This window comes from Mya arenaria, chromosome 11 (genome assembly GCF_026914265.1).
Source record: "Mya arenaria isolate MELC-2E11 chromosome 11, ASM2691426v1".
NCBI classification, from domain to species: domain Eukaryota; kingdom Metazoa; phylum Mollusca; class Bivalvia; order Myida; family Myidae; genus Mya; species Mya arenaria.
The window spans coordinates 20,451,644-20,476,247 of NC_069132.1; the positions used below are offsets into that span (position 1 = coordinate 20,451,644).

Below are 24,604 nucleotides of genomic sequence, written 5' to 3' on the forward strand. Positions count from 1 at the left end.
TTTGTGTGGAGCAAATCATAACCTTAAAAGCTATCTACAATGATGGAGCGATATTAATAATTTATAGATATACTTGGAAAATTTTAGGGCGGGGGGGGGGGGGGCGCCGGGTCCGCCCCCCCCCCCCTGGATCCGCCTATGAAACGTCATAATAAAGTAGTAAGAAAGTAAACATATATCTAGTCACATGACCGGAAACACACTTGCAGTATGCATGAATAAACTCTTTGCATTGGTCTGGTCGGTTTTCGCAGTAGGTATCATGTACAAGTTAGATGACATGAAGTGAAATTTAATGAATAAAAATGGGCGGATTGAGCGCTGCGAACCAGCCGTTCTTACTCATTAAGGTATTACTTGCGGTTATCTAACACACTTATAATACAACCTCATTGGCTAACACTCTGTTAATGACGTCGGGAGTGTTTATCGGATGAGTGGCAGTAGGCGGATAAAACACACGCAAAAGTTAAAAGTCTTTATAATTAAGCCTTGTACTTAATGAGGGCGAAGTGCAATTTCATTGGCCGAAAATTAGGTTGTATCTAACATTCTTACATAGTTATGCCCTTAAGATAAAAAGAAGCGTCCTAAATAAAGAACTATACAAGTCATGTTTTTCTGTGCTAACAGGTCTCCGATTGCCCCTACGGCTGGCTGAAGGAACGCACATCCTGTTACTTGCTGAACCAGGCCGGGATGACGTGGCCGGAGGCACAGGCGAGCTGCAACAGCCAAGGGGCGTACCTGGCGTCTATTGAGGACGAGCAAGAGAAGGATCTAGCCGTCAGCCTACAAGCGGCGCACTCCATTTCGTACCTGTTCCTAGGCGGCTCGTGGGACGGTGAGACGTGGCACTGGGACAGCGGGGAACCGTTTGTCTACACGGCATGGCGGAGCGACGAGCCGAACGGACAGCCGTACATGGTTAGCACAGCCAGCGGCTGGGGAGACGTTTATTACTTCAATGCGTTCCCCTCGCTGTGTGAGAAGTAACTTACTTACAACTTACGTGTATGTCAATAGCTAAACAGTGAATAAAATTACATATAATTTGTTAGGGTTAGCTTTTCTTTGAACACCAGCATTTCCATTTTATCTTACACCGATTGATTAAACATATGTTCAGTTTCTTTTTTGCTAAAAATTAAAAGAAATATTTGATTCCATTGGTTATTAAATAGCGTGATAAGCATAGTGTCGTGACCCCTAACGCTACGTTACTTCTTTAAAGCAATAGTGAAAAAAACATTCCCAGCAATAGTGAAAATAAGATATTTATCAAAAAGCACGCGTTTTTGCATACAAATAATAAACAAGAGGGCAAAAACGGCCCTTTTTCGACCACGTGAATTTAATTACCAACTAGACAGTGGTTATTAAGGGTGTTACTGCTTGCTTAGAAACCAAGTGGTTGTCGAGAAAGTTTATGTTTGATAAATAGAGTCCTTGCTTAAAAAGGGAAAAACACTATATAGAAGTATTTCTAGGGAAGTCAAAACATTGTCAGCTGGTTGTTCCCAGAAACAATGGATGTGATGACAAAGGAAGCCGACTGTTGCTATGGTGGTCAATGTTTGCTAAAAATGTCATTGATTGCTATGTGCTTAGAAAGAACGTCATTGGTTGCTAAAGAAATCATTGGTTGCTATGGATTAACCAACTACATGAGGCTACATACCGAATATCAACGGTCTTGGCCTAGCGGTTTCAAAGATTTAAAAAAAATACTATATAAAGGAAGGTCTACGCTGCTTGATTTCAGAGATTTTCAAATATTTTTACTTTATGAGTATATATAGAAGTCTTCGTAACCCCAGGGCGGGGTCAGCTTTGTTATCAATCTTGGTAAAGGACCACTACATGAGGCTACATACTAATTATCAATAGTCTTGGCCTTGCAGTTTCAGAGATTTTCAATGTTTTACTTGTTAAGAACATTGTTTATAGAAAATCTTGGATCAATGGGGTTGGGCCATTTTCACCCCAGTGTTTTTTTTGGGTAAATGACTACTTCGTGAGGCTGTATACTAAATACCAATTAAGGGTCTATGCCTTTGTGGGCTTGGTCAGCTTTGACTCCAGGGGCATGATTGAAACTTGTTTGAGGGCCAGCATTTTATGCTACATACACACTATCAAGGGCCTGTGCCTAGCGATTTCAGACAAGAAGACATTCCAATATTTCCCTACTTGAGTCTAAAGCCAGTAAAGAAAACTAGTGACCCCGGGACGTGGTCAGTTTTGACCCAAGGGGCATAATTTGAAAAAAACTTGGTACAATGCCATCATATGATGCTACATACCAAATATCAAGGGCCTGTGCCTAGCGATTTCAGACAAGAAGACATTCCAATATTTCCCTACTTGAGTCTAAAGCCAGTAAAGAAAACTAGTGACCCCGGGACGTGGTCAGTTTTGACCCAAGGGGCATAATTTGAAAAAAAACTTGGTACAATGCCATCATATGATGCTACATACCAAATATCAAGGGTCTGGGCCAAGCGGTTTAAGAAAGATTTCCCTATTTAAAGAAACTTGTGACCCCGGGACTGGGCCAGTTTTGAGCCCCGGGGCATAATTTGAACTAATTTGGTAGATTAGTACCCAGCTGTTTCGGACAAGAAATTTTTCCTATATATATTTCTGTAAAACATGTGACACCCAGGGCATGGTCAATTTTGACGCGAAGTGGTTAATCTTAGTAGAGGACAACTCGGCAATGTTCACACCAAATATCTAAGCTCCAGGCAGATCGGTTTTTGTCAGTTTTCCCATTTCGGTTGCCAAGTAAGGAAGTTTATTTCTTTGAACAAATTTGAAAGATACCTCTCAAGGAACATCCCTGTGAAGTTCAATAAAATTGTCCAAGCGGTCTAGGAGGCGATGTTATTTAAAACAATTGTCGACGCGGAACGCCGAACATAGACTGGTCACAATCACGAAGTGCTCAAGGTCCACTAAAATGGTTGGAAAAAAGTTTATATTAAAGAAAAAATAGATGCAAAACAGCTAGCCTTGGATAACCTTCAAGTGAATGGTATAGATGAATGGCTTTATCATGTTAACCGTACTGAAATTCTGGTCTCCAATATGAATATGGTCATCCAGTGTTCGAGTCCTTAACTGCCTAGCAAGTATGATGTTCCTATGCCCAAGTGTTCATCAGTTATTGACCTTAACCTTTGACCCACTGACCTCAAAATTGTTCTGGTTCATCTACTGGACATGACCAACCTACTTTACCAAGTTTGATGTCCATGGACCAAGCGCTCTTCAGTTAATGATAGTAAACAGATTTTCAGCTCAAGTTCCCCATGACATTAACCCTTGTCTCACTGATCAAAAAATCCATATGGTTCATCTACTGGTCATGACAACTTGCCTACCAAGTGCTCAAAAGTATTTCAGTTATTAATTGGAAACAGATTATCAGCTTAAGTTCACCACAACCTTAACCTATTGACGAAATAATCAATAGAGTTCATTAACTGGCCATGACCAACCTGTCTACCTACTTTGAGGTCCCTATGGGCCCGAGATCTCCAGTTATTGATAAGAAACTATTTTTTATCCAATGTCACCACCACTACCAGGACCTTAAAATAGGGTTCATTTGCTGTTCATAACCAATCCGCCTACCAAGTCTGAGGCCCCTTAACCTAAGCCTTAAACAATGTCATTATCAAATACCGTGGGGACGGACAATGTCGACAATGGGCATAAAAACCGTCGCAACGTCAATGGACTGTCCAATTATTTCTACCAGTATTTAAAGACGCTACGCGTCCATGGTGAGGATAAATTGTCTAATTTCAACAACACCCAATTACTGCATTGGACGTGTATGCCAAATTGTGTTTCCTTAGATGAACTGATAACATATATGTTGTGATTGACCTCTGAGGACCTTTATCACATCTCCATATGAAACAAGCGCCCCCGCCTCCCCCCGAGCTAAAGCCAACGCTAGTTGGTTAATGTTGTTTCTTTTCACTTATAGGGCATAACACAATATGTATTATTTTAATGATGAAACCCTCTAAAGATTTGTAGTCCTGTTCTTAACAACTAGGTTAAAGCATTGAAATTGAAGAGTTTCAAGTAGGGGTTTTCATTAGGGGGTTTCCACCTTAATATACATGACAGGATTAAGGTGCTCGTGTACTGAACCTCCTCTCATTGCCATCCATCTATATACCAAGCTTTATCTTAATCCCATCAGTAGTTTTGATGTTATGCTCCGGACAAGAAAAGGTAACAAAGAGCAATAACTCCGTAATTAGCTCAAATAAAGTTATTGTTCTTGTACACTGCACTTCCTCTCATTATATTCTATCACCGTATGAAGTTAAATTAAATTCCATCGTGACTAGGAAAATTGCAACGTATTGACCGACAACCACAGGGGAACTCCCTATATAACCCCGCGACTTTGTCAGGGTTATATATAAATGACAATGCATAAGTGACCAAGTTTCCCTAAATATTTGCAATATGGTGGGGCAAAAGTGCAAAAGGACCAGGGCTCCTTAGAGATTATCTCAGTATTCAGCTTAATAATTGAACAAAATTCCACGGATAATTTTCTCCTTTTTTATATATTGAACATGTCATGGAAAGAGAAATCTTAAATCTTATCTTAAAACACAGTAAACAAAACATGAATTTATTCAGAAACATAGTTTATTATTACGCTGTATCTTTTACAATGAGACATCAGAATGAATAAATAGTGAATGAATGATCGGGGCTCTCCTGCTGTCACTGGTGCAAGACAAAAATTATGAAATGTGAATGGAATGGGGAATATTGACAGACTTTTGTGATGGTGATGCGATAATGAGTTACACAAGTGGGGATCGTAGAAAACAGCAAAACTAACAGTAACAGGTATAGGTCTCGGGCAATTGACAGCATGAGAACCCCACACCCTCCGATGGAGACGAGAGCCCCAACCCCTCCAATGGAGACAGACCTACAAGGAATGAGCAAGGTGTACAGTAACTGTGACAGCTCAGCTATCCATGAAAACCAGTCTGGCAAGTTAACCTGCATGCATATAAATAGTTAACAGTGCAGATGTGTCGTCTTAGCTTGGATTAATGAAGATATGGCAAATCTGATCAACTTAAAATTTCATTCTGAAAAGAAAACATAACCTAATTGATCAGATATGGTGACATGGTCGTTTGTGTGATTAAGTGAAAACAGTACATGTTCCAGCTTTGTACACTAAGTATTGGTTTATAAGTAAGCTACAATTACAAGTTTTGGTAGCCCACCAGCAATGGATTTGTCAAACACTACACAAGTCTTGGAAAACAACACTGAATATTTACATTGCATTTTTAACAGAGTCAATGGATAAATTTTACAGAGTAGCAAATTGCATTCAAAGTTAATGTGTAAAAATGAGGCCATTTTTCTTGTTTTTTTCTTGAATACCAGTAATTCTTAATACCTGTTAGTTTGCAAGTATTCGGTACAAGTATTAAGTATGATTTTCCACAACATGTGTACAACACATATTGGCACATGAGGTTTTTGTCAACAACAAAGAAACAACCAACATTGCATAATCAAATAATGTTAACAATGAGCATGGGTTAAATGTGTTAACATTCTTAAAGAATTGACATTCCTTAATAAGAAAATAACAGTAAATTTGAAACAGTTTGCCATCTACTAGACGACATGAATTCATTGACTGTGGTTTAACACCGAGACTTAAATGAAGTTAAATTATTGTTGACCTTTTAGTGTATTTAAACTCTTATTGATTATACAGTTTGTAATCAAAGAAGTGTACAATTGACATCAAAACATAAATATGTACAAGACCTGCTTTGTAGAAGAAAGCCCACAACCATAAGAGATATGGCTCCATACAGAGATACTTTCAAACACTGTCAACTTTTTTTCCTTCGATTCAGTATGCTCGTCAAGTTTGCAACACAAACTTATTCAAATGTTGATTTGTTTTCAAGATGAACGGTAGAAAGTCCTTCGGTCCCCAGTCTTGCTCCCGTGGACAACAGTAAACCAACAGTATGTTCAATAATGACCTGCACACTGGGTGAGGTATGTGTTTTCGGCACCAAAAGTTCCAACTTTCACAACAGAGAAGCACGATGTCTAATGGTTCACTCCAATACTACCACATCCTCCCCTAGCTGTGGTTTTACTCGCACAATTCTCCACGGATTACGGGCTGTTCGCCGGAACTCGTTACCCTGTAGCTGTTTTCTTATCTTCCTGCAAACATGATATTTATACAGGTTACAGTATAATAATTCATTAAATTGCTTATATCTAAAACATTAACACATTGATTTTTTTTTAATTATCCAACATCTGACTTATTCGCATTGAAAAATGAAAAGTTAAAAAAATTCAAAACAAATTTATGAATTTATTTTACATTTAAATTTGAGATTTGTTTTTATATCTTTTAGCACTGGAGTGGAAATTGATCAGAAAAGACTACTGCTGTAACATGAGGAAATTAAACTCTTATGCAGATTCCAAAACAGATTAATTAATTTTCTGTAAGACAGCGGACAAGGGCCATTTCCTTGTACACTCAACAACAAGAACAGACATGACATGTGTAAAATAAGACTCATCCAACTTACTTTGTAGCGCTGGTGGAGATGAAGTACACATCGTCCGGGGCATCTATCCAGCTGATCATGGGGATTCTAAGACCCTTGGGAAGCATCTTACCACGCCCATTTATATGCTGACCTAGTATATTTGGCCGCTGAAATAAGAAAAAATTAAAATGGGTGATAGAAAAGGTTAAGAAGCACACATCATACTAATGTTAATTGGGTGTATCTTAAAAGAGTCGGTTGTAAATCGAATAGCCTTATGATTTTTTTAACCTTTCATAGCCATATTTAAGTCTATGAAATAAGTCACATATCAGCATAAATTGAAATATTCAAAGCCAAAGAACACTACAACATATCCTAAAAATAACCATTCTCCATATAGAACAGTGGTCAGTCATGTATACTATGAAGCAGGTATTGATTCTCACTGTTTTGATTACTGTATTAAATCTGGTTTGTCATTTACTCAGTTATTGGGTTTATTCAATTGATTAGAGATATTAAAGCATGGCCACCAGGTTTTAGGATTTTAAGTACCACCCCCACCCCCTGCATCACATTTTGTCCACAATATGTGTTTTAATATAACACACCTTATTGTAAAGGCTTTTCTTGATGCACAGTGGGGGTGTTGTAAATTTCAATATAACAAATTCAAAAATATTACCCTAACTGAACACACATTTCTGATTTTCCATTTTTTTAAATTTAAATAATGTTTTATGTACTTGATTTCTTTAACATATGCAATTAAAGCACATAACTGTAAAGTTCCTTTTGCATATTTTATTTTATGATATGCAAATTCATACAGGTCCTTCACTCTTATAAAAGATATGTTAACAACTATCAAATAAATAATTTAACAATTCAAAGAGTAAAAGCACAACCCAGACCTTGCACATAATTTTTGAATAATGATCACTCACCATCTGCTGTCTGAGAGCCAGGTTGGCCTGCTGACGTAACAAACCCATGTTGGGTCTCTTTGCTGCGGGGCCTGTAAATGTACATGGATTTTGTTCATCAAATGTTGGATTATCGGAATAACTTACACTACATCCATAGAACCATTTACCATACCAATCATCAGCACACTCATGTTAATCTTCTTTTAAACACTTTAAGTCAAAATTAGTTAAGTCATTTTTTTCACCTTACAAGCTGAACTCGAGCTACCCTTTACAAGGATTCGCTCATGTTTTGGCACCAAAAGTTATTTTCCCCGGTAATGCATCTTGAAAACTGACAACAAAACCTCAGGCCCACAAGGACTCATACGAAAACATAACAATAACTTAACCTTTTAGCCTTTTGTTGAATCACGTTACTAAAGCTAATCAAAATCGTGGACTTAAAAGACAATATTTAAGAATATATAAACATTTGTTCAAGCTTTCAGTATCTTACTTTTAACAATCCTAAGGCCTAAATTGTTTGGTTAGGGTTACATCCTTCTCAAAAATAGGTAGGGTAGGTAGGCTTTTTTTATATATTTTTTTTATTAGGCTTTATATAATTAGGCTTTATATAAGAATATCATTTTCATCATTGGAGAATGGTGTTAAAGCTATCTTCTGTATAAGCATTTAAGGTTTAAACTACATATTGAAAATCAATTAAAAAAAAAACGATTTTTATTTTTTATTTTTTCATATTTTTTTTTCAAACCGACAATAAAAACCGTAGGGTCGGCGCCTATTCCGTATGTAAGGTCGGGTAACCCGAACCAAATGTATTTTTTTTTTAGGCCTAATGATTTGCCACACTCGATATCATCATACAAAGTGAGTGAATTTTACATAAATGATTCCCTTAAACATGGAGTTTTAAAGTAAAGATTCCAAGTGATAAGTGACAAGGTAGAATTACAACACAGTTAGTTATAATACAGCTATATGCTTCACTTCCTAAAGGGTGACAGTGTACGGGGGAACACTGTTAACAAAGCGCTTTATCACCTTAAAGATGCATTCTTACTCCCAAATCAGTTTTACCACAATTAATAATATTGTGTTAATATTCCAAAAAGGATGAATAATTGTCTTAAAAAAGGGTTCTTATGAAGGATACGGAGTTAAATTTAAAAGAAATGCGCATATTTCTACCTTATGAAAATATAGTAGACCACAATAAATCTTTTAGCATTTCTGAAGAACTTATTTTATGATACCAAACATTATCAAAGATTGCCACGTTTTAATTTAATAATATCAATCTTCGCCTTATTGTACTGTTAATGATGTCAGCGAGCAACAGTGCAACTGAGCAGGAGAGACAGTTGAAATTGTTGCCCCCTGCAGTTTACTGTTGATTTTAAAGAGAATTCAAGGAATAACATATAACAATGGTAAATGACTTCTGGTGAGGCTATGTAAAAAGTGTGCACACCTAATTCTCCACTGTCGATGCCATTGCTGTGCTCGTAGCCACGCTTCTTCATGATGGAAGGACCAGAGACTGGAGACTTGTTCACAACATCTAGAGGCTTTTCTGTAATACAAGAAACAGGAGTGATAGTAATTTACTTTAACAAAAACTGTGTTTAAATAATACACAATACTTCTCAAACACCACACTTCTTTTTCTTCATTTCCATTAGTGTATGACAAAAAAAATTAATCTGTCAAAGTCTATTTAAAATCACTAAACCAAACAAATGTTGCAGTCAGTAGGGTTTTCAATCAGTAAAAACAGCAGCAGGGTACACTCACGTTTAGAAGGAGAGAGAGGTGGAAACATGAGCTTGTCTGGCTGTTTGGCAGGTCCGTCCGGCCGCTCCAGTATGGCTGGCTTTTCCTGATTCACGTCAATACCTAACCTCCCCACCACAGGCTGTATACGAGTCCGTGCTGTTAGATGCTTGGGCAGCTTGTAGTCACCTCCCTTCTCTGTAAGTCTATCCTGACCTGCAAATATATTTGTAAAAGATGTCATATTCATAAATGTTAATGCTAGTTTGCTTCCAAATTATAATTCACAAACATTGTACAGTATGGAACAACCTGTGATGCTGTCAACAATTTCATAATGTTTACACATATTATTTTTATACATTAAAGCTTAAAAGATATTTCTAATAGCATAAACAAGCAACAAAGCTGCACTCACATTCCTGTTTGATAACAGCGATGTTGATGGGTATGAAGGGACATCGGGATGCGTGCCTGGGACGTAGAAGGTCCTTGCATAAGTAGCGTGAGATTCTGGTGAGGGAAGTGGTCACAAGACAGAATGCTGCTCGTGTCTTCATCACCGGCCGCGGGCTGCCCGCCCGAATAGCCAGCCCATGGGCTGTAGCCAAATGACGGGCAAGTTGCTGCTTAGAACGGAACTCCTGCAATATGTTTATTAGGAACATGTTTCAGATTTTATATTACTCAGACTGTTCAACTAATTTCAAAATAATATTTATCAAAAACCAATGGGAAGAAGTATATTAGGTTCATATGAAATATGAAACCACCTGGTAGTTTATGGAATAAAATCCTACTTAAGTATCTGTCATTGTAAGAGTAGCAGTGGATTCTTACAATGCCTACCTTCCCACAGCCAGTTATGGTGCACCTGTGAATACGCAACAAATTGTTCTGGGCCACTCTCTCCTGCCTCTGGGCTGGGGCAGGCCGCTCACCATCTAAATTTACAAAGGGGATAATTGCAGCATACTAAATGCATTACATAAATAATATAATGACTTTTGACAAAAACGTAAGTTGAAATGGGACAGAGAGACAAAGTACACAGAGGTCACTTTTTAGTATCATATCAGTTCACTGATGACAATAATAGTCATGTTCAAATCCTATCTATATCTGTATACCTTTAAAATATTGTCAGACAGATGGGAAACTCACCCAGTCTGGTTGGCATTTTCAGTCCTCCATATTTCTTCCAGTAGATCCAGCATGATGAACACAGGCGGCATTGCATGTGTGTTGGACCCCACGCATACCACTGACTTGAATGGGCTGCTGTAAAAAAATCATGTTTCATATCAATTCCTCAGGGCAATGGCCAGAGAAATAATCAGAAGTATGTGTATCTTCAAACTCTTGGTTGAGAAGAAGGGGGAGGGCATGAAGCCTGAACTTTATTTGAAAATGTGTGCTTCATTTATTGCATTCTGTGCCATTTTAAGGGCATTTTAGAACTCATTTTAAACTTAAATTGTAAGCAAAATTTACATGTTAATATCATATAATACACTGGATACAAGTTCAGTATGTATAAAACTGACATAAAAGCTTTCAAATGTTTGCTTAAGATAATTTTCTAGAAATTGACACAGTAACATTAAACACATTAATAGCATAACTTAGAAGAACCAGCCTAATCCACATACATGTTAAGGATAGACAACTTTTGTAAAATGACAACAACATCAAGAAAGTTAAACAAAGTTGCAAATAATAATGATATTCTATATAAGGCTATAAACTGACCATAGCAGCTTTCACAGGCCCTGCCGGAGACCTGCCCATCTATGCCATTCATCTTGCCATTGATTGCTGCCGGGTTTGGCTTGTTACTGAAAAGAAAGAAAAAAACAACTTATTTTAGTATGTTCCTTATAATGTATGACAAACTGATATCACTATACAGCACTGAAGTAGGGTAACAACCAGTTTTTAAAAAAGGCTGGGTGCTGCAGAAAAGATACAGGGTGCTAAGAGTGAAAACAGCACATTGTATCAGGCTGTGAAGAACATAAACATTATAAAATTGTCAACAAATGTAAGAAATGTGTTTGAAGTAGTTATGAGATTCAACAGCCAGATATATTCATGTTGTATGTATTTTTAATCATGAACAATAGAAATAACTGATTACCTAAAGCATTCAATTATAAGAAGGCAGAAGGGGAGCTACCTAAAAAGGGCAGGGTGCAACACTCCCTAAACCCTAATTGAAGGCTTTATGTTCACGGACAGGAACACAGCAGTTATTCAAAATAATTTTACAAGACAATCAAGTCTCAGTCTTTTCCCCCAACATTTTTGGAAAGGTGTCCCAATTTCCCTCTGAAATAATTCTTCAACTCAAATTGGAGAAAAAAAATGGTTCTGGCTTTTTTTTTTATTTAAAGGTGTGATTGATTTCACAGGAGTTCTAACAGCTAATAATAGTCAATTCAGAGCCAAGGGTCTGTTAAAGCATGATGAATTCATGCCAAAAGCAGAGTAAAGTGGCTAAGACCCCTTTTGAAATTGTTTCCAAAGACAACGTCATTTATATTAATTTCAAGGTACTTCATACCGTTATGTATGCAAATCTTTACAACTGTGCAATAGTCTGAAGTTTGAAGTCCTAATTTTATGAGAAATGTAATTAACTTACTAGTTGGGAATGTAGACCTGTTTCAGTTTACTCTCTGCCTCCGCGGCCTTGATCCTTTTCTGCTGAACGTAGCGATCTGTTGTCTTCCACATGTAGTAATATTCTATAATACTCTTTAAGGATTTCCAGGGCAACTGAAAAATAACATGTATAAAGAGTCAGCTCAAATGGTAACAGGAAACAAATGATTTAAGATTTGTTTCCCTTTGACCATAACATTAGGCGTTACGTTATTTTAATTCCAAGTTCAGTAACAAGAATGCAACCTCAATCAATATGAATTAAGAGTCTTTTCCCTTACACAATATATATTTCTGTTTAAACAATATAGAAGAGTAAACCATAAGTTCATATGCCTATCCTACATACTTTTGCTGTCGCTAAAACGACTCCAGTTTTGTATTATAACCAAAACATGTAACTGTTAAGCAGGAAAGACCAGCAACTGAAAACGAGCTTTATCTTTTCTGTTGACCGAATGCAATACAAAGGTTGTATACTTACAAAGTCTTGCCTAATATCAATGAAGTCTTTTCCATATTTGTCCAAAGCCTCTTCAAACAGGTTTGCTTCCGAGGCTGACCATTCTTCCATCTCGTCCCGACAAAGGACTGGCCCTCCTGGCGGCACCAGGCTGCCGATAGCCTTACCAATGTCATAACTACTCCCATGTAATGTATGCATGGCATTGAACTGGAATACATTGTTACATTGTTTTAATTATTTGTCAATAAATGATAATTTTATGTCAAGAGTATTTGGATTACAGTTAAAGCCATTATAATTTGTGTTGTTTTTCACGCTAAATCAAGCATTTTTATCCAGTCAAGAGACATCAACAAGATGCTGGTTGAGTATACAGCCCTGCAAGAATTCAAATATGACAAGTTGTATCCGTCTAACTACAGCATCCTCCTGTGTCTAATGTCAGTGAGGCACTCACCAATGTGATATCCCTGCTGGCTGCTGCAGAGCTCATGTGAAGGCTGGGTTGGCGAACAGTGCTCGTGCAATCCAGGGCTCGGGCAAATGTACCCACAGACCTGCATATAAGAGTTTAAACATATTTAATTAACTTCTGGCAAGTCATTGTGCATACATACTATATTTCTTGAAACCTGCTCCAAGGATTTAGTTCAGCAAAGCAGGGGATTTTGACATTAGCCCAGGGGAATATCTTGTCTGATGTCACATGCAATATTTTTGGAAGGCTTTCAAAGGGATTGTGCCCTCAAATAGGGTGATATTTCATTAGGAGTTCTGTCGCAGTATGTAATATTAATTATGCATATTGTACACCTTGGTTTCATTTCAAGTATAAGAGCTTTGTTAAGTGGTACATTGAATTGCAAACATGCATGTATTTTTTTTTATTTAACGAACACTAAAGTAAACAACAGGCTTGATCCTATACGTAGAACTTAATTGACTAAAATCAAGGGATTGCAACAAGAAGTAAAATCGGTTCTTGAGTATTCCGATAATCATCTGATCAAGTACTAGGAAAAATGTGAATTGGTTTTTCATAGTGACATTTTCATGTACCCTTAAAGCTATATGTGGGTCATCGTAATATTGACCATTTCAATCAATGTTTTTCCTCCTAAAATAAGAGGCAACTAAAGTGTACTACATCAGAAATATTAACAAGAGGGCCAAATGGCCCTGAATCGCTCACCTGTCATATATTGCACATTCTTCCATTATATACAAATATTGAAAACCTAAGCCTATGAACACGGGGCGTGGCCAATTTTGACCCCAGGGCTAAAGTTTGAACAATCTTAATAGTGGTCCGATAAACAATGCTTCATACCAAATATCTAAGGCCTTCGCCTTTTGGTTTCGGAGAAGAAGATTTTTTAAGTTTTCATCATATACATATATAAGGAAACCCATGACCGCCCATTTTTTGACCCCAGGGCCAAAGATTGAACAATATTGGTACAAGTCAACTAGATGATATATCATGCCAAATATCTAAGCTCTTGTCACTACTTGATTTTACGTGTCTATCTATATATGTATATTTGTTATTAATTGTTGTATGTGGCCCATATTGAAAATTGGTATGTGTACTAAATATGTTATCCAGTTTAAATTAAGACGTTACTTGTCTTTGTGAGTTCGGAGAAGATTTTTTAAGTTTTCACTATAACACATATAGAGAAAACCCATCAGCCCCGGGGTGTGGCCAATTTTGACCCCAGGGCCATAATTTGAACAAACTTTGTAGAGTTCCACTAGACGATGAATCATGCCAAATATCTAAGCTCTAAGCAACGTAAGTTCAGAGGAGATGATTTTTGAAGTTTTCACTATAAACATATAGAGAAAACCCATGACCCCCCAAGGGGGCGGGGCCAATTTTGACCCCAAGGCCATAATTTGAACAATCTTTGTAGAGGTCCACTAGACGATGAATCATGCCAAATATCTAAGCTCTAGTCCAAGTAAGTTCAGAGGAGAAGATTTTTGAAGTTTTAACTATAAACATATAGAGAATACCCTAACCCCCCGGGGCGGGGCCAATTTTGACCCCAAGGCCATAATTTGAACAATCTTTGTAGAGGTCCACTAGACGATGAATCATGCCAAATATCTAAGCTCTAAGCAACATAAGTTCAGAGGAGATTTTTGATTTTTTTTACTATAAACATATAGAGAAAACCCATGACCACCCAGGGGCGGGGCCAATTTTGACCCCAGGGCCATAATTTGAACAATCTTTGTAAAGGTCCACTAGAAGATGAATCATGCCAAATATCTAAGCTCTAGTCCAAGTAAGTTAAGAGGAGAAGATTTTTGAAGTTTTAACTATAAACATATCAAGTATACCCATGACCCCCCGGGGTGGGGCCAATTTTGACCCCAGGGCCATAATTGAACAATCTTTGTAGAGGTCCACTAGACGATGAATCATGCCAAATATCTAAGCTCTAGTCCAAGTAAGTTCAAAGGAGAAGATTTTTGAAGTTTTCACTATAAACATATAGAGAAAACCCATGACCCCCCGGGCGGGGCCAATTTTGACCCCAAGGCCATAATTAGAACAATCTTTGTAAAGGTCCACTAGACGATGAATCATGCCAAATATCTAAGCTCTAGTCCAAGTAAGTTCAGAGGAGAAGATTTTTGAAGTTTTAACTAAAAACATATAGAGAATACCCATGACCCCCCGGGGCGGGGCCAATTTTGACCCCAGGGCCATAATTTGAACAAACTTTGTAGAGGTCCACTAGACGATGAATCATGCCAAATATCTAAGCTCTAGTCCAAGTAAGTTAAGAGGAGAAGATTTTTGAAATTTTAACTATAAACATATCAAGTATACCCATGACCCCCGGGGTGGGGCCAATTTTGACCCTTAGGCCATAATTTGAACAATCTTTGTAGAGGTCCACTAGACGATGAATCATGCCAAATATCTAAGCTCTAGTCCAAGTAAGTTCAAAGGAGAAGATTTTTGAAGTTTTCACTATAAACATATAGAGAAAACCCATGACCCCCCGGGGTGGGGCCAATTTTGACCCCAAGGCCATAATTTAAACAAGCTTTGTAGAGGTCCACTAGACGATGAATCATGCCAAATATCTAAGCTCTAGTCCAAGTAAGTTCAGAGGAGAAGATTTTTGAAGTTTTAACTATAAACATATAGAGAATACCCATGACCAAATATAGCCCACACAAAATAATACATTATATACATGTCAAAAACTAATCACATCATGAAATCTATCGTTAGGCGTGGAATCAGCAAATGAGCAACACTCACTGATAATAAACTGTGTAAAAATCATGCTTGACAGAAGCTTTTGTCTTTAAAACAAAGGGGTCATCTTTGGCTGGGGATCTTCTGGCTGCTTCCTTGGAGTTGTTTCAGATTCAACCACAGATGGTTGAGCATGCTTATAGTGCATTAAAGGTTAACTCTACACCACACAGCGTACATTTACACATCTTGCTGTCGGTTGTCCGTTTGAAGTAAAATATTGATTTGACTCTATTTAATATTATTTCAGAGTGAATTTTCTCCATATTGTAATATATTTGTTTACTTCATTAATATGGATAATTCTCAATCAAAGACATCAACCAATCAATATTGATGACCGTAGCAAAATAAGCCCATTAACCAAACTATGTTCATAACTTGTGTGTCAACGTGTATTGGTCAGTGAAAAGTCTCTAGTTGGTAAAAAATGAAATTATGTGGGAGATGTAACACTATCACAACTGTCCTTAATTTTGATAGGGTCAATAATATATGTGGCGGGGATTAGAGGTCCGTACATTGTGTCTTGTTGGCAGTATTGAATTAGTATTTAAAGTTCTCAGACGATCTACAGAGTATTCTGGTACTCGTAGCCATCTCTGCTAGAAACACCATACAGTCCTTATTTTCATTTGCATTATAAAATACTGTGCGTGTCAAGAGATATAACTCATTCAGTTCATAGTGTTTTGATTGATTTTACAACGGTTAAGCAGCCATCTTTCATTTGATATTAAAGTTGTTCACATAACAATCGTAAATTGATCTTAATAGAACCAATTCCTGGTCCTGGAACCCTCAGATCTGCACAAGTCCGGTTAACTACAGACAAATCACATCCCTGAGCTCTGATGCCAAGATCCAGTAAAAAAGTGGTATTTTCATGATTCCTTTGCTAGAGCGAGCACATTCTTTATCTGACAAAAAATAGTTATATGATGTACATAATCTCCTTTACGCATACATAGTTGCAAACTCCTTAAGTAATTGCAGCTTCCAGTTTTTCAGAATGGATAGACAAAGGGACAGACAGCTAGACAGCTAACCAAGAGTTCACTCAAGTGAAACAGGTAAGGCACCAATAAACTTCCACGAGTTAAGCCTGAGAAGCTGATGAACTGCCCAAAAACTATACATCGTCACCTTAGTGCAACAACTCAATAACTGCATATAGAAATAGAAGCAGATATTAAGTTCCTGCACTTAGGTGACAACATGTTGATTCAAGATTAATAATTAATCGTTGTTTACCGTGCAATGACTAGAAACTGATCTATCTGTCGGTCGGCAAGTTTACATTCTGGATCCCAGATCAGCTCTTCCAACTCCTCCACATTTCGACCATCAGTCTCTCCTGAAATATATTTGAAGTGATTTTAATTTGCGATGTTAACTGCACTGTTCTGAACAAGAAAGTTAGACAGTACATAGTAGTGATGTTCCGATGATCGATTATAATCGAAAATCGATTGGTTGGGCCTGAAATTGGCGACAATCGATTGTATTTGGTTATAATCGATCATCTAAAAAAAAATAATGAAAAATATAAGTAAGTGTTCAGACGTTATCTTTAACAAAATGGCAGATGAAAGCCACAATGAGCAAGTAAAAATGAAATATTTTTTTATAAACACTTAATTACTTCAATCATAGACATAACGTGTATGCATATAATGATCAAGAGTTTAATAATGTGCATGAATAAAACTTCACTTCAGGTTTTATCTAGTATTTTGAAAAACCGATTGTACTATCGATAATCGGTTACTTGAGTGGAACTGATTATCGATTGTAAAATTGGAACCGATTCCCAACACTAGTACATAGCGAGTTAAGCAAGTGTCGACAAATAATGAAGCTGTACGGATGTCCAAGAAGTAAGAAAAACATAGATCTGCCCATCTCAACGCCCAGTGATGTTAAAGTGAACCATCATTGGCTTTATTACATGTATATATGACAAAATTGAAATTAAGGTTCATCTTCAATTTATGTACAAGTTACTGTTTATTCTTACTTTTACTCAATCATAAATTTAGCATAAGCCGGGCAAAGCTCAGCTTCCGAATTAAAAGATTAGCAACACAAAAAAAGAAGTTTCTTTGTGTTTGACGCCAAGAAGCATGCCCAAACCACTAAAAAACTGTTGTAAATGGTTTCTGAATGATAAAATTCAAATCTGTTTGGCGATTCCATTGACAAAGAAGACATGAGCATTTAACACAAAAAGTAATGATCATTTCTTCAGATCAGGATGATTCTGACAAATATTAACGTTAAATATTCACCTTAAAGTGCTTTTTAACACAGAAACTCGTAGCTTTAACAATCCCTGTTCTAAACTAACAACCACACCACCAACCTTCCTGAAGTAGAGGTTGTATATCACACTGGTATTTTGACCCCACCCTGATCTCCCCCTTGTCAGCTAGTAATGTCTTCTGTTGAGGGTCATACACCAGGGAGTAGAAAAATGTGTCCTAAAATGAAGGAAGTAGAATTATATAAACTTTTTCTGAAATATAGTAATGGTCTGATATCCAATCTTTCCTTACATGTAATAAAGATGCAATCATAAGACAAAGTGTCTATCATACATTTTCCTTCAATTTCTTTCTGTTCAGTAATTAATGTTCTCTTTCAAAAATAGAACCTAACCCTTTTGATAGAAATAAAAGTATTAGCATAGTTAAAATACTTTACTCAGTCTATTTAATTACAATAAATTGATATTTTGCAACAATTAACTGAATGAAGGTATCAAAATAACCAACCTCCCTATCCAAGTAGGAAGTAAGTGCCTCCGTCTCATTGAGAAGGGTGACGGCACATTTCCCCCGTATATGAGTGGCAGGCAGGGTTTCAACCTGGCGCGAGAGGAAGAGCTCGCGGTGTTTCAGCTGGTGTCGTTGTTTGTCAGAGACCTCCTGGTCTGTCTCTTCCTTTTCCCCTTCCTCATCCACATTGCCATCACCCACTGCTGTCACTAAACAGAAGTGTTCCATGCATGATGAGTTTTTATCTTCATAGTTGTACCATAACTCCACAAGTTTTCAAATTTATTTCGAAGATTTTTTTATTTGAAATTAAATTTAAACAAAACCCCAATCTCTAAGGTTTAGAATTGAATGTTAGTTAAACATTCAACAAAAAAGAAACTTCCAATACATTATCACTGCATATGCAAACTACGTTCGAAAACTATTATCATGACAGCATTTTAACTTATGTATTTATTAAAAAGGAAAAACGAAATTGTTCCATAAATACACAATGATCCATGATATAAAAGGGCTGCCTTCTGCTATTCAGATGATTGTAGTAAACTTTGTAGTAAGAGCTCATGAATGAAGTTCTCACAACCAATCAGAATTTACTATGTAGGGACTATTTTCAACCTATTTCCATACATTAAGTCATTTGTACAAAATATCCAGACATTTTCATCTTAATTCCCTATTAAAGAAACATGCAGGTGCATCTCAGGGCATAAGGACCTAAGTTTGATACAAAGTGGACAACAGCCACCTTGGGTGCATCCGCATACTGTCACTCACTTTGATGTTTATCAGCAAGTAATGTAAGGGAACTTGAAATATCCCTTCTTCTGTAAAAACACATGACTTTGGCTTCAACATTGCCATTTGGTGTCTGAAAAAAAAAATCCCTGCATGACTGTCTTATTAAACATACAACCAATGTGAGCAATCAATACCTTGATATCAATCTATTTTAATAATGGATTTCCCCTTGGGAGCCCAATCAAGCGTGGAAACGAAACATTGTATCAAAATAGAATAAATAACCAGAAAACCCTTTTAAAACCAGCTAAAATGATTGATGATACCTTGTTTAGTTCTTCTATTCTTCTGATCTGGTATGGTGCCGTTGATGCTGTTTCGAAGAAGACATAGTCTGAAACCGAAAATGGCTTTGTTTTAAAAAATAATAGGCAAATAGTTCCCAATAAAAGGTAGTTTAACGTAAAAAGTTGAAGGCAGTGACATTTTATGTAAACGCACATTTAATATATAATAGTTTGCCATCGGCATACAAAACATCGAGAAAACAAAATTTGTTTAAATAAAGAAATTTCAAAAAAGATGGGTTTTCTCCCAAAAATACTCGACCGAATAACGTCCTACAAGAACCGGCTAACAAGTTAAAACTTAAAGCAAGTTCAGGTAAAGAAGCTTTTTTCGTACAATGGAATAAAAGAACCTAACGTAACAAATGAAGGTCCAGAAGCTAGATAAATGATACTATTCAGTTCTCTTAAAAACTTTATTTTTAAAGAATATCCTTCCGCATAAAAATCAACAATGAGGACCATTCTCAGACTTTCTCACGCTAAATCGAAAATCAATGCTTACCACCAACTCTATACATATTTGCCGCCATTTTTGAACAGGGAATAATTTCACGTACTCCAAATAAATAAATAATCACAAAAGTTTACAGAAAAGTACAAATATCACTTTTTGGGTGATGTCCATTTCAGTCACCCCTCACGACATTTCACGGAGTCGCCATTTCTATCGGCCTAATGTCTTCCTCCGCTTTTCACACATGACGTCATCCGTCCTTCGGCAGCGTTCAGTTTTTGATTTCAATACACACTTTGGTGATGACTGTGTCTGAAGAATAGGCATGTAGGGTGTCTATCGTTAGGCCTGATTGTCGTCTGCAACAATATGTAGGTCATCCGACATAAAAGTCACCCACATTGGAGAAATCTTGGAATTTCTAGAAATAGGAATCATTTATAGTCAATTAGTCACTTAAACTAAACATTTACCGACAGATCGATTTTATTGATAAGTATGTTAACTTCTTATAAATATAGTTTTTAATGATTGAAAATAGTACATAGATGATTGATCGAGTCAAATGGCGGAGAAGACATTAAAGCCACTACACACTGAAATGAAGGTACAACAAAAAATCTAATTTGAATGAAGAAGCTATTTCAAGTAAAAAATACCAAGAGTAGATTTCTATACCTAAAATAGAGGGAAACGTAAAAGCATAAATCCAAACAATTATTGTGGATAACTTCTTATGTCAGTTTCGAATGGAAACATTATGCAAGACATCAACAGGGGAATCTGAAGAACTTGGGGAATCTTGTAAAAATTAAGTTGAAAAGTTTTAGACTTTGTCCATATGCCAGCGATGAGAGGTCCCTCCTCCGTCGGCGGCACGCGAAGAGTGGGATATGTGGCACGTGTCAGACACTTCAACGGTCCCACGCGGCAAGTTCTGCACACTAATTCGTAATGTAGACTTTTACTACAAATTAGGGTTTAAAAGGTATGCGGCCCATATGATAATGTATATATATATATACTATTTACATTTAATGTGTTTAAATGATACCCTTTCACTGGCGGATTAAGGGGGGGGGGGGCGCACTCGACGCAAACCGTGACGCGCAAAAAGCATCATTTCGGACTAGAAATTGTTAAGGGTGTGATTTTTTTTTCTATTAGAATGTGCATTTTAGGGAAAATGTTAAAATTTGACCATTTTATATTTTAAATTTTCTACAAAAGTAGATACACCTTGATAAAGGTCTGTTTGGTACCGAATCCAACAGAGAACTTTTATTTGGCCTCATGCGTAAGGACAGTTAATCTCGGCAATGAAAACACAATTAATGGTCATGTAGAGGATCACATATTCATCATTTTTGTGATGCAAAAAAAGGTAATAATAGATAAGTAACTTGTTGGGTGAAACCGAAGTCAAAACCCAAGCCGTCGGGAACTATATGGAGAGGATACAAAAAACGACCTTTGACGCCCAACTGTGGGCATGACATTGACTCGTAAGTTTGATCTTGGCCTCAAAGGTATGTGTCCGGAACAGGCGCTCTGCGCGACGGATCGATTGGCTAAACTACTCGTATTATGGGATCCTTCAATCACACATTATGGAGTAGATACGAAAACAAATGACATTGAATTTGACTTTGATATCGAGAGATGTGGCCGGAACATGCACTCTGCACGTCGGCTCGATGTGATGCACGTTTTACAAGTACCGATTATTTTGAATACGTTTGTATTACTCCCGTGGCCTTGATCTTGAACGTAATTGGCCAACGAGCATCCAGGATTTTTTTAGCCAAATTTCTCAACTTCTGTTCAAAGCCAAAGTCACTTTTCTTGTCAATATATGGTTTATTTTTACAAATTAATACAATATATGCTGGTTGTAATAGGTACGATAGCTCCTCATTACCCTACCCACTACACTGCTTCTGATAACCCTGCTCACTATATGAAATCTTCTCATTACCCTGCTTACTACATGAAAGCTTCTCATTACCCTGCTCACTATATGGAAGCTTCTCATTACCCTGCTCACTACATGAAAGCTTCTCATTACCCTTCTCACTACATGAAAGCTTCTCATTACCCTTCTCACTACATGAAAGCTTCTCATTACCCTGCTCACTACATGAAAGCTTCTCATTACCCTTCTCACTACATGAAAGCTTCTCATTACCCTGCTCACTATATGAAAGCTTCTCATTACCCTTCTCACTACATGAAAGCTTCTCATTACCCTTCTCACTACATGAAAGCTTCTCATTACCCTGCTCACTACATGAAAGCTTCTCATTACCCTGCTCACTACATGAAAGATTCTCATTACCCTGCTCACTATATGAAAGCTTCTCATTACCCTGCTCACTACAAGGAAGCTTCTCATTACCCTGCTCACTACATGAAAGCTTTTCATTACCCTGCTCACTATATGAACGCCTCTCATTACCCTGCTCACTACATGAAAGCTTCTCATTACCCTTCTCACTACATGAAAGCTTCTCATTACCCTTCTCACTACATGAAAGCTTCTCATTACCCTGCTCACTACAGGAAAGCTTCTCATTACCCTGCTCACTATATGAAAGCTTCTCATTACCCTGCTCACTACAAGGAAGCTTCTCATTACCCTGCTCACTACATGGAAGCTTCTCATTACCCTGCTCACTACATGAAAGCTTCTCATAACCCTGCTCACTATATGAAAGCTTCTCATTACCATGCTCACTACATGAACACTTCTCTTTACCCTGCTCACTACAGGAAAGCTTCTCATTATCCTGCTCACTACATGAAAGCTTCTCATTACCCTGCTCACTACATGAAAGCTTATCATTACCCTGCTCACTACATGGAAACTTCTCTTTACCCTGCTCACTACATGAAAGTTTCTCATATCCCTGCTCACTACATGAAAGCTTCTCATTACCCTGCTCACTACATGAAAGCTTCTCATAACCCTGCTCACTACATGAAAACGTCTCATTACCCTGCTCACTATGTGAAAGCTTCTCATAACCCCGCTCACTACGGGAAAGCGTCCCATTACCCTGCTCTCTACTTGAAACCTTCTCACTACAAGAAAGCTTCTAATAACCCCGCTCATTACGGGAAAGCTTCTCATAATCCTTCTCACTACAGGAAAGCGTCGCATTACCATACTAACTACAGGAAAGCTTCTCATAACCCTACTTACTACATGACAGCTTCTCCTTACCCAGCTTTAATTTGTTAAATTCGTCACGCCTTGAGGCTGAACATCAATTTTCGAACGAAAATATTCTAAAAAGCGATCTGATCTTTTACCAGCAGTCTAATAACGCGGGCTTTCGCAAAGTTTGACTCATTCCAACACAAAAAATAAAATAAAGGTAAAATAAAAAAAATAAATATTGCACGTGGTCTTCGTCCGCTTAAGTTCAAATTCTATTCCCGGTCGTATAATTTTATTTTCTAACTTAATTTTTCATTACTTTTGTATTATTTATAAAAATAATGTTGTCCAAATAATGTTGTCTAAACTTTTCACCTTGAGTGTTTTCAATGAGATACGTTAAAACGAACTTATTTTTCGAAGCAGCTAATAGGCCTATAATTGAAAGTTGCCAACACGTTCGTGTGTATGACCAAAAAAAGGAAGCGTGTGTTTGACCGCGAAGGGGAAGCGTGAGTTTGACCGGGAAGGGGAAGCGTGAGTTTGACCGAGAAGGGGAAGCGTGAGTTTGACCTGGATGGGGAAGCGTGAGTTTGACCTGGATGGGGAAGAATGTGTTTGACCGGGTAAAGGAAGCGTGTGATTTGGCCGGGTAGGGGAAAGCTTGTGTTTGACCGGGAAGGGGTAGCGTGTGTTTGACTGGGAAGGAGAAGCGTGAGTTTGACCGAGAAGGGGAAGCGTGAGTTTGACCTGGATGGGGAAGCGTGAGTTTGACCTGGATGGGGAAGAATGTGTTTGACCGGGTAAAGGAAGCGTGCGATTTGGCCGGGTAGGGGAAAGCTTGTGTTTGACCGGGAAGGGGTAGCGTGTGTTTGACTGGGAAGGAGAAGCGTGTGTTTGACTGGGAAGGGGAAGCGTGTGTTTGACTGGAAAGGGGAAGCGTGAGTTTGACTGGGAAGGAGTAGCGTGTGTTTGACTGGGAAGGGGAAGCGTGAGTTTTACCGGGAAGGGGGAGCATGTGTTTTGACCGGTTAGGGGAAGCGTGTATTTAGTCCGGGAAGGGGAAGCTTGAGTTTGACCGGTAAGGGGAAGCGTGTGTTTGACAGGGAAGAGGAAGCGTGTGTTTTGACCGGGAAGGGGAAGCGTGTTTTAGACCGGGGAGGGGAAGTTTGAGTTTGACCGGTAAGGGGAAGCTTGAGTTTGACCGGTAAGGGGAAGCTTGAGTTTGACCGGGAAGGGGAAGCGTGTGTTTTGACCGGGAAGGGGAAGCGTGTTTTTGACCGGGGAGGGAAATTGTGTTTTTGACCGGGAAGGGGTAGCGTGTGTTTGAGCGGGAAAGGGAAGCATTCGTTTTGACCAAGAATGGAATACATTTGCTTGA

General features: G+C 37.8%; 3 protein-coding genes across 6 annotated transcripts; 1 reads left to right on the plus strand and 2 right to left on the minus strand.

Moving 5' to 3' along the window:
- Positions 1–204: 204 nt before the first annotated feature.
- LOC128207334 (ladderlectin-like) lies at positions 205–1,055 on the plus strand. 2 transcript variants are annotated; one of them, XM_052910185.1, is made up of 2 exons: positions 205–253; positions 634–1,055. In XM_052910185.1, exons 1-2 carry the CDS (start codon positions 215–217, stop codon positions 994–996), a joined length of 402 nt encoding a protein of 133 aa, XP_052766145.1. In that variant the 5' UTR covers positions 205–214; the 3' UTR covers positions 997–1,055. The 2 variants fall into 2 exon arrangements, with proteins under 2 accessions (XP_052766145.1, XP_052766144.1); XM_052910184.1 differs by having other exon boundaries at positions 220–350.
- Positions 1,056–4,582: 3,527 nt separating this feature from the next.
- LOC128208879 (metastasis-associated protein MTA3-like) lies at positions 4,583–20,289 on the minus strand. Of its 3 annotated transcripts, none has more exons than XM_052912551.1 (18): positions 20,109–20,289; positions 19,583–19,650; positions 19,293–19,386; positions 18,510–18,721; positions 18,098–18,215; positions 16,987–17,089; positions 12,904–13,003; positions 12,465–12,653; positions 11,961–12,094; positions 11,066–11,151; positions 10,478–10,591; positions 10,154–10,257; positions 9,732–9,957; positions 9,335–9,529; positions 9,012–9,113; positions 7,550–7,620; positions 6,639–6,766; positions 4,583–6,258 (listed from the first exon to the last, which is right to left on the minus strand). In XM_052912551.1, the coding sequence occupies exons 1-18, from the start codon at positions 20,134–20,136 to the stop codon at positions 6,147–6,149; spliced, it is 2,184 nt and encodes a 727-aa protein (XP_052768511.1). In that variant the 5' UTR covers positions 20,137–20,289; the 3' UTR covers positions 4,583–6,146. The 3 variants fall into 3 exon arrangements, with proteins under 3 accessions (XP_052768511.1, XP_052768510.1, XP_052768512.1); XM_052912550.1 differs by having other exon boundaries at positions 10,478–10,594; XM_052912552.1 differs by having other exon boundaries at positions 10,163–10,257; positions 10,478–10,594; positions 20,109–20,288.
- A 1,693-nt stretch (positions 20,290–21,982) lies between these two features.
- LOC128208395 (TRIO and F-actin-binding protein-like) lies at positions 21,983–24,241 on the minus strand. The gene is made up of 2 exons (XM_052911954.1): positions 23,697–24,241; positions 21,983–23,144 (listed from the first exon to the last, which is right to left on the minus strand). The coding sequence occupies exons 1-2, from the start codon at positions 24,239–24,241 to the stop codon at positions 21,983–21,985; spliced, it is 1,707 nt and encodes a 568-aa protein (XP_052767914.1).
- Between the last annotated feature and the right edge of the window lie 363 nt (positions 24,242–24,604).